Genomic DNA, 16,051 nt, shown 5'->3' with positions numbered 1-16,051 from the left:
CAGAGTATTTATTTTGTGGGACTCTTAAGCTCACAGATAAACAGAATGCGCAGAACCTACTCTTGGCAGCAGAGCAAAAGTATAGGCTGTTGAAACCAACCTTTATTTCAAATGAGATTTCTGCCTTTTTGTTTTTAACAGGTTATCTGCTAGATGGCTGATTTGGGGATTCTGTTTCTTGCTGAAAAAAAAACTTTGATGGGAGTCGGGCAGTAGCACAGAGGGTTAAGCACACATGGCACAAAGTGCAAAGACCAGCACAAGGATCCCGGTTCGAGCCCCGGGCCCCCCACCTGCAGGGGAGTTGTTTCACAGACAGTGAAGCAGGTCTGCGGGTGTCTGTCTCTCCTCTTCTCTGTCTTCCCCTCCTCTGTCCATTTCTCTCTGTCCTATCCAACAATGACCATCAATAACAACAATAATAATAACTACAACAATAAAACAAAGGCAACAAAAGGGAATAAATAAATACTTTAAAAAATTCTTTGATAACTCAGCTGTACACTGTAAAAGTGTTATACTAGAAAGTATACCTCAGACTGACCCCCTGATAAATTTATGTAATCACAGCTTCTAACTTTATTGAAACTACAGTAACATTTTTTGGTCCTTTTTGTTCCGTCTCAGTGGAAAATGTGGTAAAAGTATAGTAACAGTTATAGAAAGGTGGTGGAAAATAGTCTTCCCTTAAAACATTTCATTTTGGGGGGTCAGGCAGTGTTGCATTGGGTTAAGCACACACAGTATGAAACACAAGGATCCTGGTTCCAGCTCCTGGCTCCCCACCTGCAGGGGGGTCGCTTCACAAGTGGTGAAGGAGGTCTTCAGGTATCTTTGTTTCTCTCCCTCTCTATCTTCCCCTACTCTCTCAATTTGTCTTTGTCCTATCCAGTAAAAATGAAAAATGGCTATCAGGAGCAGTGGATTCATAGTGCAAGCACCGAACTCCAGTGATAACCCTGGAGGCAAAAACAAAACAAAACAACAACAAAAACACATTTATTTTCCTAACTAACCCATGTTCTGATGAAATGCACTGAAGCTATGTACAGCGGAGATGTCTTATGCACTAATGACTTCAAAGCAAGAAGACACAAGTTGATATAAATTTAAACTCAGGAACATAATTCAGGCTTTTTCCTGCAAAGATTACTATTAAATAAGTCATATTTATTTTGGATCTCTTAATTCCATAGATTTGAGTGACTGTGCCAAAAAACTTGAAGTTTTGTGACCAGAAATAACTCCTTTCTAGAATATATTTGGCAGTTGTGACTAACCAGTTAATGGTACGACTCTAGCAGAACTGAAGATATTTAGTTGCAAGTATTATAATGCCCTGAAAGAACTGCTTGCTTAATTAAGGGTTTTGTTTGTTTTTGTTACAGCCTGGTTGATTAGTGCAAAAGGAACTCAGTACTGAGACCCCCAGTCATACCCAAACCCTGTGCTTGGAGTGTAAAATGTACATTCATTTATCTTTAGAGAAGTCTTACGAGAGGTGTTTTGACTCCATTTTACAGATACTCTATTATAATTAAAGGCTTAGGCAAGTCCAATGACTGGTCTGAAGTCTAATAAGTTGTAGCAACAGAATTCTCTTTCCTTAATTCAAGTCCTACAACATTATGTGACAGCTTCCTCTGCTTGAGAAGATCCATAACAGAGGTGGCTTTAGAAAATGGTTTTGAATGGAATTCAGTCAGTGGCATGCAGCTGCATATTCCCAACAGACTGAGCTATTTCACTCCTCTTAGCACTTCCCTTTACTCATTCAGTCAACATAATTGTTAACATTTTGGGATTCAGTAATTAGTACACATCAAACATGCCGAGATACTTCTTTTATAGTGATTGAACTTTAGGTATGGGTCTTGGTTTGGAAATGTAAGGTAGCGGTCAGGAAGTAAATCAACTTCCAGGAAGGTCCATTAACTGTAGGAAATGACTGACATGGGAAAAGGGGTGTCAGAAGAGGCTAAAGTTGCAAAGAAACAGAATTTCACAATCATGCCTAATTCCTTCTCTTCATTTTTCTCTAAAAAGAGTTCTGAAATTCAAATGCTAGATGTTTGAACTAAAATACATGCTGTTTGACTGCCTTAAAACTGCAGTTTTAAGTTACCTCTTAATTTCAAGCCCAGAAATAGTGCCATAACCACCACTTTTATATTCTGTTAATGGTCATTAAAAAAATACAAGTACCATTCTACTGCTGGTAGTCACTACTTATGAACAGTTTTCAAGATGGATGTTTACAAAGTAGTAGTGTGGAACTTGGTCTTTATCCCCACCGAAGCTTGGTTGAAGATGCTGGATGGGGCCAGTGTATAAAGTCAGTTTAACTTGTACCTCTCATATAACTTTACACAAAAGAATGCTAGAGCTTTCAGTGTGAGACTAGACTGCCGAGAAAAAAAAATATCTTCATGTAGTGTAGATGGATGACTCTTCAGGAGGCTTTGGGAATAAAGTCTGTACTATATGTAAGGACTTAATGGGATTTTGAGAAGGTGGGATCTAACAGATTAATGGAAAGATTTGCAGGTGGCCTCTGTTTGGAAATGGGGGCCAGTTGAATTGTTTGCCTCTTTGTTCTGTTGTGGTAATAATTTTGATTGAGTTGGTTTCTGGTTAATAGCTTTTTTTTTTCTTTACCATAAAGCTTCAAAGATATTCTTGCCTTTGTTTTTGTTTTTGGTTATTGTTGTTTTTCTGCTCATGCTATGCTTATAAGATTGTATGGACTTTCAGAAGTGGCAGATTGCTGATGTATCTTCTTCACTTCCTTTTTCTTTGACCCCCCCCCCCCACATAGAGATAGAGATGGCAGAGAAGGAGGGAGAGAAAGAGACCACAGTACTGAAGCTTCCTTCGATGCCATATGGGCTGGGCTCAATCCTGGGTTGCACACTTGGCAAAGCACAGCACTATCCACGTGAGCTATTTTGCTGACCCTGATTGATCTCTTTCAACTCACATATATAAAAATCAGATGTACAAAGCTGCACTTTGACTAAATTATCTTTTCTTCCTAAAATGGCTGTGCCTAAACCAAAGGTGCCCATTCTGAATTTTTATAAATGGAAAGCGTGGGGATAAGTAGGTAGATAAAGGACTTTTTTTTTTTCTTCTTTTCCTTATTTAATCATCAAGGTAAAGTCATCACCGAAGGACTGAAGTATGATATGATTATGTTTCAACAAAGATCATATTCTGGATGCTTCTAGAATTTCATCATATTGGGTTGGGTCAGGTGGGCTCTGAGGTGGGTAGCAATGTGGCTGGAAGGTGAGGCCTAATGAAGTTACAGTAAAGAGAGACTCCTTGGTGGGCCAGTGGAAGCAGCAATGCTTTATGTTCAGGGAGAGCAGAAAAGTAAACAAAAGATTTCCCTAGATTCTCTTCTGTGTTCTAAACAATATTGCTAGTTCCTCTACTGTAGACCACAGCGGAAGTTAAAATTTCTGTGGAAAGATGATTTTAGCATCAGACGGAGGGAGATAGAAAGGGGAGGAAATCCTCAGTAGAGGACCCTAGGAATGGTGGAAAGTCTCTGTGGACACTCCAAAAGTGTAAGGAGACTCCCCAAACAGGGAAGATGCTTTTTAATACTGTTGAAGAGACCTCATCATGAGTTTTCTGTAGTCTTCCCCTGATAGTCCTTCTATATCTAAAAATTTCTTGGAGTCCTTCTGTTTCATTTCTGTCTTTGTGAGTAGTCATGTTCTGAAGTTTGTGTTTGCTGTTTCTTTCTTTGCACATTTATTGAGCTAGTTTTTGCTAAGCCAACAGGTGGTGCTATTATTATAATGAGCAAATTTCACTTATTTATATATTAAATGGTGAGGAGTGGGGATGGGAGCATGTTTCTTATTATCCCATTGAGCTGTTTTTTTTGTTTGTTTGTTTTTGTTTTACCTTATGTAGTGTGCATATATGGCTTCTCTGTAAGATTTCAGTCTGAATTCAAGCCGTGGGGGGTTGCTACTAGGTGGCAGTTGTGTTTGAAAAAGCAGGACTCAGTTTACCATTTGGCTGTCAGCTGCCGCCTATTACCTTTTAGCTGCCAGCGGCCGCAAATTACCTTTCTGTATGTCTGCTTTAGTTTGGAGAGGCAGGCCAGACTGGTCAGGTGAATCCCCTGCTACTGTGGTGTGATCCCACCACCAGTTTAGCAGACTCTCACCCCTGAGACCATGGGTCAATGCTCAAAGATTACCTGTTCTCACAGTCAGCACTCTGTGCACAACCTTGACTGCTGTTGCTCAGAAGCAAAATGTTGCTGTTTGTTGCCAGAGTTCTCAGCCTCCGTGTGCTTGGCTTCAGTCCTGTGCCCCCTCTCACCCCATCCATGCACACCAGCTACGGTCTTGGTGTTTGTAGATGTTCCAGCTGCAGTTTATTGAGGTTTGTAGATTCCATGGTTGTCAATGTTTGTTGTTTTGGGGTGAGAGTCTTTGCTGTTCACTGTTAGTCATAGCCACACCTCCTGGAAGTCCAGATTCCTGCCTCTGAAGAGAAACAGGTGGGCCTCTGGAAGGCAGTCATGGAAACTATAGCCCTTTTGCTAATATTTCCAGAGTTTTCTGATGCATCTAGAGTAATATTGTGAAAGAAAAGGTAGGGTGTAAGGTGCTACCTAGTAGCTATATTCCAGCACTGGCGGAGTTTTTCTTTGTCACCTCTGTATCTTCACCTCTTTCTCTCTGTGCATGTCTTACTCCTGCATGTGTGTTGAACATCTAGGAATACAGTCTTTACTGTATGAGGACCTGACCAACAGAAAGAAGCAGCAGTAGACCTTGTGCTTCAATCTATAGTTTACAATGAAAAAGGAGATTTTTCTTGTTGGTCCCACTCTGTACTTGAAAAGCTTTGAGTGCTTGTAATGACTCTTGTCTGGGCCCAGCAGCTCTGCCCAACATGCATGTTGGAAATTATTAATGTTCTGAATGATAGAGTTCTAAATTATTGATAATCTACCTTTAAATAACTTGATAACACCTTTAGCACTGGCACCACATAAATACTAAGTGATAGTCCTTCAGATCATTCTCTTTTGTATACAGTTCTGTTAGGGTTTCAGCTTCATGTAGAGGCTATTAGACCACTGTCAATCAAGAATGTGATTAGAAGGCCACCTGCATCGGAACAGCCTGGGGAAAAGGGGGCAAGTTGGCTGAAAGTATGAATTCCTGGGCCTTACTCCACTTGGAATCCTTGACAGTCAAGCCCAGAAATTTGATTTATAAACACGGTTGCTTCAGTGATTGTAATGGATTTAGATAGGGGTTCTGATGAGTGAGGACAAGGACCTTGTCTGGTGTGTTGATTGCTTAACCCCTGGCACCAAGAACAGCATCCACTGCACATAAAATATGTGAAGTATTAACTTGGTTAGTGAGTGAGTTCTTGGTCCTGGTTTCCTATGCTTATCTGCTGTCACTTAAAGGATCTAGTTAGAATTGGATAGAAATCAGAATATAAAATCTTTTTAAATTAATTTTATTTTATTTACTTTGGATAGAGAGAGAGAAGCTGAGAGGGGAGAAAAACACCTGCAGCACTGCCTCACTCCTTATGAAGCTTTCCCCCTGTGGGTGGGGAGAATAGAAAATATCTTAAGTGACAAAAATGGACTCTTTATGTAAACTATTTGTATTTTAGAATGTAAATGTCCCCCATGTTTATTCAAAACCGCCCCTCACAGATTTGATTTATTTTATGTATAGCATAAAGTAATTGTGTTCTTAATGACGTAGTAGATTCCTTATTTTCACTTATAGTCTAAGTTCAGTTGCTTCAAAAATGAGGAGTTTCCATCCTGTTCTCTTTTAACCTGGGTATTTGCCCAATCTATTTATTTAACTGACTTCTGTTAAATAAAAGGAGACAGTTTAGAAATGAAAGATGGCCTCTGTGTCCACCTGCGATTACAGTCCTTTCCCCTTAGCCCTTGCGATGATCAAAATGTGTTCTTTGTAAAAATATTACTGTTGAAATATTCCTGCATCCCAAAGGGGATTAAACTGTGGACAAACAAGAAAGCAGATGTAGTCTTAAGGTTTGAGATCATCTGAATGTGAGCATATTTCTCTTTCTCTCTGAGTCTGAATTACCACCCCATGTCTCTTGAGTCTTTTTTTTTTTTTTAATAAGCTAAGTATCCAGTGCTTTGAATATTTTTATCTATTCTATGTTTGTTTGGTTGGGGTTTTCTGTATCACAGTAACCTTACCCATGTGTGATTTCACACCCCCAGGCTGACCTTTTCATTCAGATAGCAGGATGGGGGAGAGAGGGAAAGAGAAATGGAACCACCACAGCACTGGCGCTTGCCCCAATCCCACTGTAGCATCCCACATGGTGGATGCCAGGACTCAACCCTGGGCCAGGCATGTGGCAAGGCCCATTGTGCTCAGATCCCTGCCTGATCAACTTTATCTTAAATAACCACCCCACCACCCATATCCTCTTCATACTTTCGGAGAAAGATGATTCCAAGTGAGAGGGGATGGCATATTCTATTTTTTTTCCCTCCAGGGTTATTGCTGGGCTCGGTGTCTGCACCATGAATCCACCGCTCCTGGAGGCCATTTTTCCCCCTTTCGTTGCCCTTGTTGTTGTAGCCTCGTTGTGGTTATTATTATTGCCATTGTTGATGTTGTTGTTGTTGGATAGTACAGAGAGAAATGGAGAGAGGAGGGGAAGACAGAGAGGGGGAGAGAAAGACAGACACCTGCAGATCTGCTTCACCGCCTGTGAAACGACTCCCCTGCAGGTGGGGAGCCGGGGCCTCGAACCGGGATCCTTATGCTGGTCCTTGCGCTTTGCGCCACATGCGCTTAACCCACTGCGCCACCGCCCGACCCCCTGGATGGCATATTCTTTCAGGAGATTTAAGTAGCCTTTCCTTAAGTGAGATGGCATAATGGTTATATAAAAGATTTTCATGCCTGCGGACCCAAGGTCCCCCAGATAAACCCTGCGTAAGAACATAAATACCTGATGTGCATTGCATTGTCCCCCTGGGTAAGAACATAAATACCTGATGTGCATTGCATTGTCCCCTGGAACAGTGTTTTCTTTTGATTGCTTTTCTTTGCCACCAGAGACTGGGACTCAGTGCCAGTATCACTTCACTATTCCTGGCTTTCTCTCTCCCTTTTTTTTTTTTTTTTTTGAGGGTGAGAGACTTATGAAGAGGAGAGGAGACACACTTGTAGCACTGCTTCACCACAGTGTTTCTTTGGTTTTGCTTTTGTAGGGGTGGTAGGGTGAGGTTAGAGCTGGAGGAGGTGACGGAGGAAGGATACCTGGAGTGTGACTGCACCGCTTGTGAAGCTTCTGCCCTGCAGCTGGAGCACAAAGCCTTGAACTGGAGTCCTTGGACATGGTGACATGTGCACTCTGCTGCGGAAGCCACCACCAGCCCTGGAACACTGGTTTCTGATTAAGATTAGCAAAAAAGGAAAATAGAAACTATTGGGGGCCGGGTGGTGGTATACATGTTACAATGCACAAGGGCCCAGCCAGGGTTAAGCCCCTCATCCCCACCTGCAGGGGGAAGCTTCACAGGGCTGCAGGTGTCTCTGTCTCTCTCTCTGTCTGTCTCTGTTTCCCCCCTTCCCCTCAATTTCTGGCTGTTTCTATCCAACAAGTAAAGATAATAATAAAGGAAAAACCATTAATACATTTTTAACATGTATTTAGGTAGATAGAGGATAATTTTATATTCTACATATTGATTTTCTGCTCGTGTCCCTACTTTTTTAAAATATATTTTTTATTTACTCCCTTTTGTTGCCCTTGTTTTATTGTTGTTGTAGTTATTGTCATTATTGATGTCGTTGTTCTTGGATAGGACCCAGAGAAATGGAGAGAGGAGGGGAAGACAGGGGGAGAGAAAGATAGACACCTGCAGACCTGCTTCATGTGTTGTAAAGTGACTCCCCTGCAGGTGGGGAGCTGGGTGCTCGAACCGGGATCCTTATGCCGGTCCTTGTGCACTTAAACTGCTGCGCTACCGCCCGACTCCTGTCCCTACTTTTTCTTATAAAATTTTCATGTGTTAAAACATAACACATATCTGTCATCTTTGCATGTTTTTTCCTATTAAAATTTAAAAGGTTTTAGAACATGGCTGTCATTTTATTGGCCTGTGTGCTCCTGCATACTGTCCCAGATCTAATGAAATTTTAATACTTTGTATTTCCTAGGTCTTCATGATTTTTCTTTTCTTTGTCTTTTGCTCATTGCCATTCATAACTTCCATACCCTGCATACTGGCAGTGGAGATTAAGTAACCTAAGTTGTTTTTCTTTCCATCCCATCTGCTTGGGTGGCCTTTATCCGATCTGCATTATTGCAAGCTCCTCTGTTACAGTCTTCCTACAGCTGGTCTCCATGGGTATGCTTCTCCCTGTTTTTTTGTCATCCTACTTTATGTTATGTCTAAAAACTGCTGCTGGTAGCAGAGCAAAGGTCAAATTATGTGCTGAATCAGGCAGCTTCTTCATAGCCTGCCATCCACTAACCTCTGCTCTCACATCGCTAGTAGCAGAAGTATCTCAGCCTGTTATAATTCCTGTGCTTGAGTCTTATTAAGAAAATAAAGCCCCCCCCCAAAAAAACCCAAATTGTCCTCCCCCAAAGTGGCCATATTGTATATTAACCTCAGTCTTTCTGTCCCCTCTGTACTTTACTGAGCAGGCAGAATATCTACTGTTTACTATTGTCCCAAAGCATTTTCTTCACCCAGCAGTTCTTCTTCTAGCGTTTGCCCTTCTTCCGTAGCCAGTCAACAGCGTCAGGTTGAGCCTGATGTAAAGTTTCGAGACCTCCTTTGAATCTGGAGAGGTGGCAGTCGTTGACTATGTGGGTCATAGTCTGTCTGGAGCCGCAGGGGCAGTTCTGGTTGTCTCTGGCTCCCCAGCGATGGAACATAGCGGCGCACCGGCCATGGCCTGTTGTGATCACTTACCATATGGTATAGTTAAAATGTATTGCATAGAAATCTTCCCTATTGGGGCAGGGGTAGATAGCATAATGGTTGTTATGCAGAGTCTCTCATGCTTGAGGCTCTGAAATCCCTGGTTCAATCCCCTGCGCCACCATAAGCCAGAGCTGAGCAGTGCTCTGGTAAAAATAAAATAAAATAAAATAATGAAATATAAAATAGAAGTCTTCCCTATTGGGTGGAGTTTTAGGAAGATGCTGAGTTACTCATTCTTAATATCCTAGAGGACAAACACAGTCCTGGCACAGGTCATGATAATCTTTTTTTTTTAATTATTTGACAAAAAACAGCCAGAAGTCAAGAGGAAGGGGGAAGATAGAGAGGAAGAGAAACACCTGCAGCCCTGCTTCAACACTTGTGAAGCTTTCCCCTTGCAGCTGGGAACTGGGTGCTTGAATCTGGGTTCTCACACATGTTATAACAAGTGCTCTCAACTAGGTATGCCGCCACCTGGCCTTGGATAATCTTTAGAGATACTCAGTAGGTGTAGCATTATCAAAGTATGATCACATATAAACATAGCTAGAAATATTTAGATCCAGGGGTCAGGCATCTAGTGGAGTACAGCTGTTACAATACACAAGGATCCTGGTTCAAGCCCATGGCCCCCACCTGTAGGGAGGAAGCTTCATGAGTGATGATGAAGCATTGCTGCAGGTATCTCTCTACCCTTCTCATTTTATATCTTCTCCTTACCTCTCACTTTCTCTGCCTTTATCTAAAATAAAATATAAAGTCAAACATTAAAAATACTTACATCTAAAGTTTCTTAGTGCCTAGTAGGCAAAGTCATTTGTTAGGACATTTCAGAAGGAATTTGTGAAGGTAGTCCAGTGACTATGTAGAACATCTGATTTTTTTAATTAATAAGTTAATATTGATTTACAAAATCATAAGATAACATGTAAAATTCTGCAACATTCCCAACACCAGAGTTAAACCCCTATTCCCTCCATTGGAAGCTACAGCAAGGTTGTAGATATGGGTTGACTTATTATTTCTACAACTATCTGTCTGTATTTGCCCTTTTTAAAAATCTTCTTTATTGGGGGACTAATGGTTTACAGTTGACAGTAAAATACAATAGTTTGTACATGTGTAACATTTCTCAGTTTTCCATGTTAACAGTTCAGCCCCCACTAGGTCGTCCGCGGCTATCATGTTCCTAGACCTGGAACATCCCCCCCAAATCCCCATTTACACTGCCCCCCCCCCTTTAAAGCCCCATCTCCTCTTCCTAAGTCACACATACACCTGTTACTACATACAAATATCCCTCCTTTTTTCCTCTTCTCTTTTTGGGTCCTGATAAAATTGGAGTTCAGAGCCCTCTGATCATCTTCCCCTATCATTTCTCCCCTACTGGGAGTATGGATCAAAAATTTTTTGGGAATGCAGAAAGTGGGAGTCCGGCTTCTATAATTCTATAATTGCTTCTCTGTTGGATATGGACACTGGGAAAATCTGATTCTTTAGTTGTCATCTGGAACACTTTTTTTTTTTTTGGTGGTGGTGGTGGTTGGGAGGTTAATGGTTTCCCATGACAGGTCTCTACAAAACACTCTCACCCCCGCTTAGGTCCTTTTCTGTCATCATGTACTGGCACCTGAAAGCTCCCCCTTGCCCTCCCCTACCTGTCTTCCAAAGCAAAGGACTCTGGAGAAGGTGGAACACATTTAAGACTAGATAAGCCTGCTCTGTTTGAATAGTCAGACTTTTCTAAACGAGCATATGCGTTTACTGAAATTGTCTTGAGTAGGAATGTAGTCCACATAAGCACTTAGCATGGAAACTGATCCAAGATCAGGTTAGGGGAACCTTAATATAAATAAAATCAAAGAGTGTTAACGCTTTCTGAGACTGTGATAGTTACACACCGGTATTCCTTTGTTCAAGTGCATCTTCACTGTGATGCTGGTTAGGCACATAGAAAAAGTAATGCACAGTGGACTTAAATGCTGAAGCCCGAATAAGTATTTTTCAATGTGTTTTTTAAGTGTAGAGATCCAAATCCACAAATTCTTGCTATGACACTTTGTATATGAATCTTCTTGTATTGCACATCAAGGACCTCTCCATTTTTACTCTAAACACACTGTATATGATTTTTAGTAATTCTCTTTCAATTTCAAAAGAAACTGTAATTTTTATTTTTCAGTGTTGAAACTGAGCTCTTGAGCACAAGTCAGAAAAAGGAAAATGTACTTTCACCAGAAGCAGTAAAGGTATAGTTTTAAATTGATATTTTATTTTAAGCTTGTGCCTTTTCTTCCCCTTCTATTCCTTTTCTTTTAGACTCTATCATCTTGTTTTGCATTCCAATAAGAACGCTGTGTTTATTTTACTACCTCATGAGAGTACTTAACCCAGCTCTATCATTGCATTTGGGGTAGGTGGGAGAAAAGGAGAGGGAGTGGTAATCTTACCCATTCTAGTCACTAACCAGTCGTGAGACCCTCAGCTGAGCCATTTTTCTTCATTCCTTAATTTTCTAATCTGTTACTTGAATTATCTGACTTTCACATTTTTCTTCCTTCCTTGGAAGTATTGATAATGCCATATGTTCTCAAACGCTCCTGGCAACTAATAGTGATTTGTAGGATAAACATTTATTGACCTCTTTTTATTTTATTGGGGGAATTAATTGTTTACAGTCAACAGTAAAATATAGTAGTTTGTACATGTATAACATTTCTCAGTTCTCCACATAGCAATTCAAGCCCCCTCTAGGTCCTCCTGTGCCATCATGTTCCAGGACCTGAACCCTCAACCCACCCCAGAGTCTTTTTACTTTGGTGAAATACTCTACTCCTGTTATATGCCATTGCCACGAATGTTTGGTCAGCTTGCATATCAACTAGCTTTTGTTGCTTCTATAAAGACAAATAGAAGAGTTGTACAAAATATTTACCTACCTGGCTAAAAATCTTTTAAAATTACTAAATGATTAAAAAATTATTTTTATAATGATTATGCAAAGAGACTATCCTGCCTGAGGCTCCATAGTCCCAGGTTCAATCCCCTGCACCACCATAAGCCAGAGCTGAGCAGTCCTCTTGTAAACTATACAAAATAAAAAGTAATAATAAAAACAAAAAATTAAAAAAAATCACTAGGAGAAAATTAGCTACTAATTTTTTTTAAAGATTTTATTTATTTATGAGAAAGGAAGAGAGAAAGAACCAGACATCACTCTGGCACATGTGTTGCCAGGGATCAAACTCGGGACCTCACGCTTGAGAGTCCAAAGCTTTATCACTGTACCACCTCCTGGACCACTAGTTACTAATTTTTAAATAACTTATTTGATACACTTTTATTCTCAACAATTCAGATAATTGTAGCAATGTGACAGCAATTTCACAAGGACATTTTCAAGACACCGTTTTATATTGAGGAATAATTGTCATACAACAGTATGTTAATTTCAGTTATACAACATCACCATTTGACATTTAGATATTGTGAATATTCATCACATTAAACCTAGTTAATGCTTGTCACAATACATACTGCATACTATACTGTCCATACTACATTCTTTCTTGTAATAAAAACTTTTAAGATTGTCCTCTGCAACTCAATAATGCTAACTACAGTAACAATATCATATATCCCCGTGGCTTAATTATTTTATGATTAGAAACTGCTTTTTCTACTCTTAGCTCATTTTGTTGACGCCCCCTTCACCAACTCTTTCTTTGGCAACCCAGTCTATATTTTCTTTATTTTGAACTCAGGCCTTTTTATCTAGTATTCTATTTTTAAGTGAGATCACATGGTATTTGCTTTTCTGTGTGACCTATTTTACTTAACACCATGCCCCCTAGAGTACTTCTATACTGTTGGGAATGGCAAGATACTTTTTTTTTCAAGTAACAAATTTCTTCCTTGAGAAAGTAATGATCTAAATACAGTTATACTCATATGAGTATAATTTCTCATTTCCATATGATAGGTGTCTGAGCAGCACACGCACCACTGTCCTTAGTCCTCTTCCAGCATGGTGCAGTGGACACTCCCAACGTCTTTCTGTCCCTTCAGATCTCCCGTTTAGAGTTCTTGCTGTATTGTAATCGACCATCCCCAAAGTTTCACGTTGTGTTTTCCCTTTCTGTTCTTTTTGTTCTTAAATTCTTCCTAGAAATCAGGTCATCCAGTATTGTTCTTTCTTTCTCCTTCTTATTAGTCTCACTTAACCTGAGTCCTTCCAGTTTCATCCAGGATGTAACAAGTAGATTTCATTATTCCTTACAGCTAAATAGTATCCCAGTGTGTATATAAGTACCACAATTTTCTTTCTTTTTCTTTTTCTTCTTATTTTTTTAATCCAGGGCTTCACCCGATGTAGATTGACTTTTTTTTAGATGAGAAGAGAAGAGAGGGGGCCAGTTGGTGGTGCAGCTGGTTGAACACATACATTACTATGCATAAGGATCCAGATTTGAGTTCTTGCTCTCAAGCTGCAGATGCACAAGTGGTGAAGAGAGACAGCTTTCTCTGTTTCTCTGTCTCCCGTTCCCCTCTCTGTCTTATCAAATAAAATAGAAAAAGAGGAGGAGGAGGAAGGGAAAGAGGAATGAATGGTTGCTATGAGTGGTGGTTCCTAGTGCTGGCACCAAGCTTCTGCAGTTAACTATGGTGGCAAAACCAACAAGAACCAGAGAGACAGGGAAAGAAACCGTAGCACCAGAGTTTCCTTTAATGTGGTGGGGGTTGGGCTTGAGCCTGAGTTGCATAGATGGCAAAACAGTGCATTATTGAATTGAGGTATTTTTCTGGCCCTGTAACAACTTTTTTTTTTAATTTTATTTTATTTATTTATTCCCTTTTGTTGCCCTTGTTGTTTTATTGTTGTAGTTATTATTGATGTCGTTGTTGTTGGATAGGATAGAGAGAAATGGAGAGAGGAGGGGAAGATAGAGAGGGGGAGTGAAAGACAGACACCTGCAGACCTGCTTCACCGCCTGTGAAGGGACCTACCTGCAGGTGGGGAGCCGGGGGCTCGAACCAGGATCCTGATGCCAGTCCTTGAGCTTAGAGCCACCTGCGCTTAACCCGCTGTGCTACAGCCCGACTCCCGTAACAACTTTTTAAACCATTCATTTGTCATTGGACATCTGGGTTGCTTCCACGTGTGAGCTATAAAGATAGTGCTGCTCTGAACTTAGGTGTATATATAGGTGTCTCTGGGTATGTTTTTTTCCGTTCTGTGGGTAGATCTCTAGTAGATAAGTTGCTGCATTATAGACTAGGTTGTTTCTAATGCTCTAATACTCTAATGTTTCTGATTTTCTAATACTCTCAGGAATCTCCAGACAGATGTTGAACCAATTACATTTTTTTAAATTTCTTTATTGGGGGATTAATAGTTCATAGTTGACAATGGAATACAATAGTTTGTACATGCATAACATTTCCCAGTTTTCCACATAATAATTCAACCCCCATTAGCTCCTCTCTGCCATCATGTTCCAGGACTTGAACACTACCCACCCCACACCCCAGAGTCTTTTGCTTTGGTGCAATACACCAAACCAATTACATTTCTCAGAACACAGTGTAGAAGGAAGGGTTCTTCCATTTACTTCCTCTTTAACATCTGTTGTTTCTGCCCTTTCTAATGTGACATTCTCACAGGTGTAATATGGCATCTTATTGTTTTTATTTGTATTTCTTTGATCACCAGTGGCTTTGAACATTCTGTTTTTATAAGTTAAGTGGATGTTAAATATTGTCAGATGCTTTTTTTTTTTTTTTTTTGCCTCCAGGGTTATTGCTGGAGCTTGTTGCCTGCACTACGACTCCACTGCTCCTGGAGGCTATTTTTTTCCCTTTTTGTTGCCCTTGTTGTTTATAGTTATTATTGTTGTTGTTATTGCTGCCATTGTTGTTGGATAGGACAGAGAGAAATCAAGAGAGGGGGAGAGAAAGACAGACACCTGCAGACCTGCTTCACTGCTTGTTGAAGCGACCCCCCTGCAGGTGGGGAGCTGGGGACTAGAACTGGGATCCTTACACCGGTCCTTGGGTTTCTTGCTATGTGCACATAACCCGCTGCGCTACCACCTGGCCCCAGATGCTTTTTCTTTACCTGTGAGACAATCATATTTTGTTGTGTTTGCAGTTTGATAATATGGTAGACTACTAATTTGTAGGTGCCCCCTTCCCTCCTGTTCATTCCTACTGGTACTATTTAGCTCTAGCTTTTCTCACTTAGGCCAGCCCAGCATTTGTAAAGAGATGTATTTATTTCATAAGAAAGAGGAGCCAGAGCAGCACTCTGGCATATGTGGTGCCTGGATTGAGCTTATGATCTTGTAAGTCCAAACCTTGACGACTGCATCATCTTCTAGGCCATGCTAGACCAACAGTTTTTACACTTCACCTCCCCAGAGCCCTACTTTACTAGAGAAAGATAGAAACAGGCTGGGGGTATAGACTGACCTACAAATACCAGAGAAGCAATTACAGAAGCCAGAACTCCCGCCTTCTGCACCTCAAAAAGAATTTTGGTCCATACTCCCAGAGGGAGAGAAATGATTGGAGAAGTTGACCAGAGAGCTCTGAGCTCCAACTCCATCAGGATCCAGAGAGAGAAGAGGAAAAAAGGAAGGACATTCAGCAGTAACATTAGGCGTGAGTGTGATTTAGAAAGGAAGAGAAGGCGGGGCCATAGAAAAAAGGAAATATGGTTGGACGGTAGCGCAGTGGTTAAGTGCACTTGACACAAAGAGCAAGGACCAGCGTAAGGATCCTGGTTCGAGCCCCTGGCTCCCCACCTGCAGGGGAGTCGCTTCACAGGCAGTGAAGCAGGTCTGCAGGTATCTGCCTTTCTCTCCCCCTGTTTTCCCCTCCTCTCTCCATTTCTCTCTGTCCTATCCAACAACGAAAACAATAATAACTAAAACAATAAAACAACAAGGGCAGCAAAAGGGAAAATAAATATAATAGTAAAACAGGAAATATATATATATATATATATATATAGTAGCCAACACATCTACAACATTGGGAGAACTACTGTAG

At 40.7% G+C, this 16,051-nt stretch overlaps 1 protein-coding gene across 3 annotated transcripts in view; it reads left to right on the top strand.

Annotated features, from left to right (window-relative positions):
* Positions 1-16,051, top strand: part of CRYBG3 (crystallin beta-gamma domain containing 3) — a 108,843-nt gene that overhangs the window by 9,130 nt on the left and 83,662 nt on the right. For 2 of the 3 annotated variants that reach the window (XM_060172093.1, XM_060172092.1), the window contains exons 2-3: positions 2,819-2,938; positions 11,181-11,247. In XM_060172093.1, the coding sequence (XP_060028076.1) occupies positions 2,819-2,938; positions 11,181-11,247 (187 nt within the window). The remainder of the gene's footprint in view (positions 1-2,818; positions 2,939-11,180; positions 11,248-16,051) is intronic. The other variant, XM_007529827.3, reaches the window with a different exon arrangement.

Source organism: Erinaceus europaeus, chromosome 14, assembly GCF_950295315.1.
Source record: "Erinaceus europaeus chromosome 14, mEriEur2.1, whole genome shotgun sequence".
NCBI lineage: Eukaryota > Metazoa > Chordata > Mammalia > Eulipotyphla > Erinaceidae > Erinaceus > Erinaceus europaeus.
The sequence above is the reverse complement of the archived record's forward strand: the minus strand, read 5'-3'. Positions and strand labels throughout refer to the sequence as shown.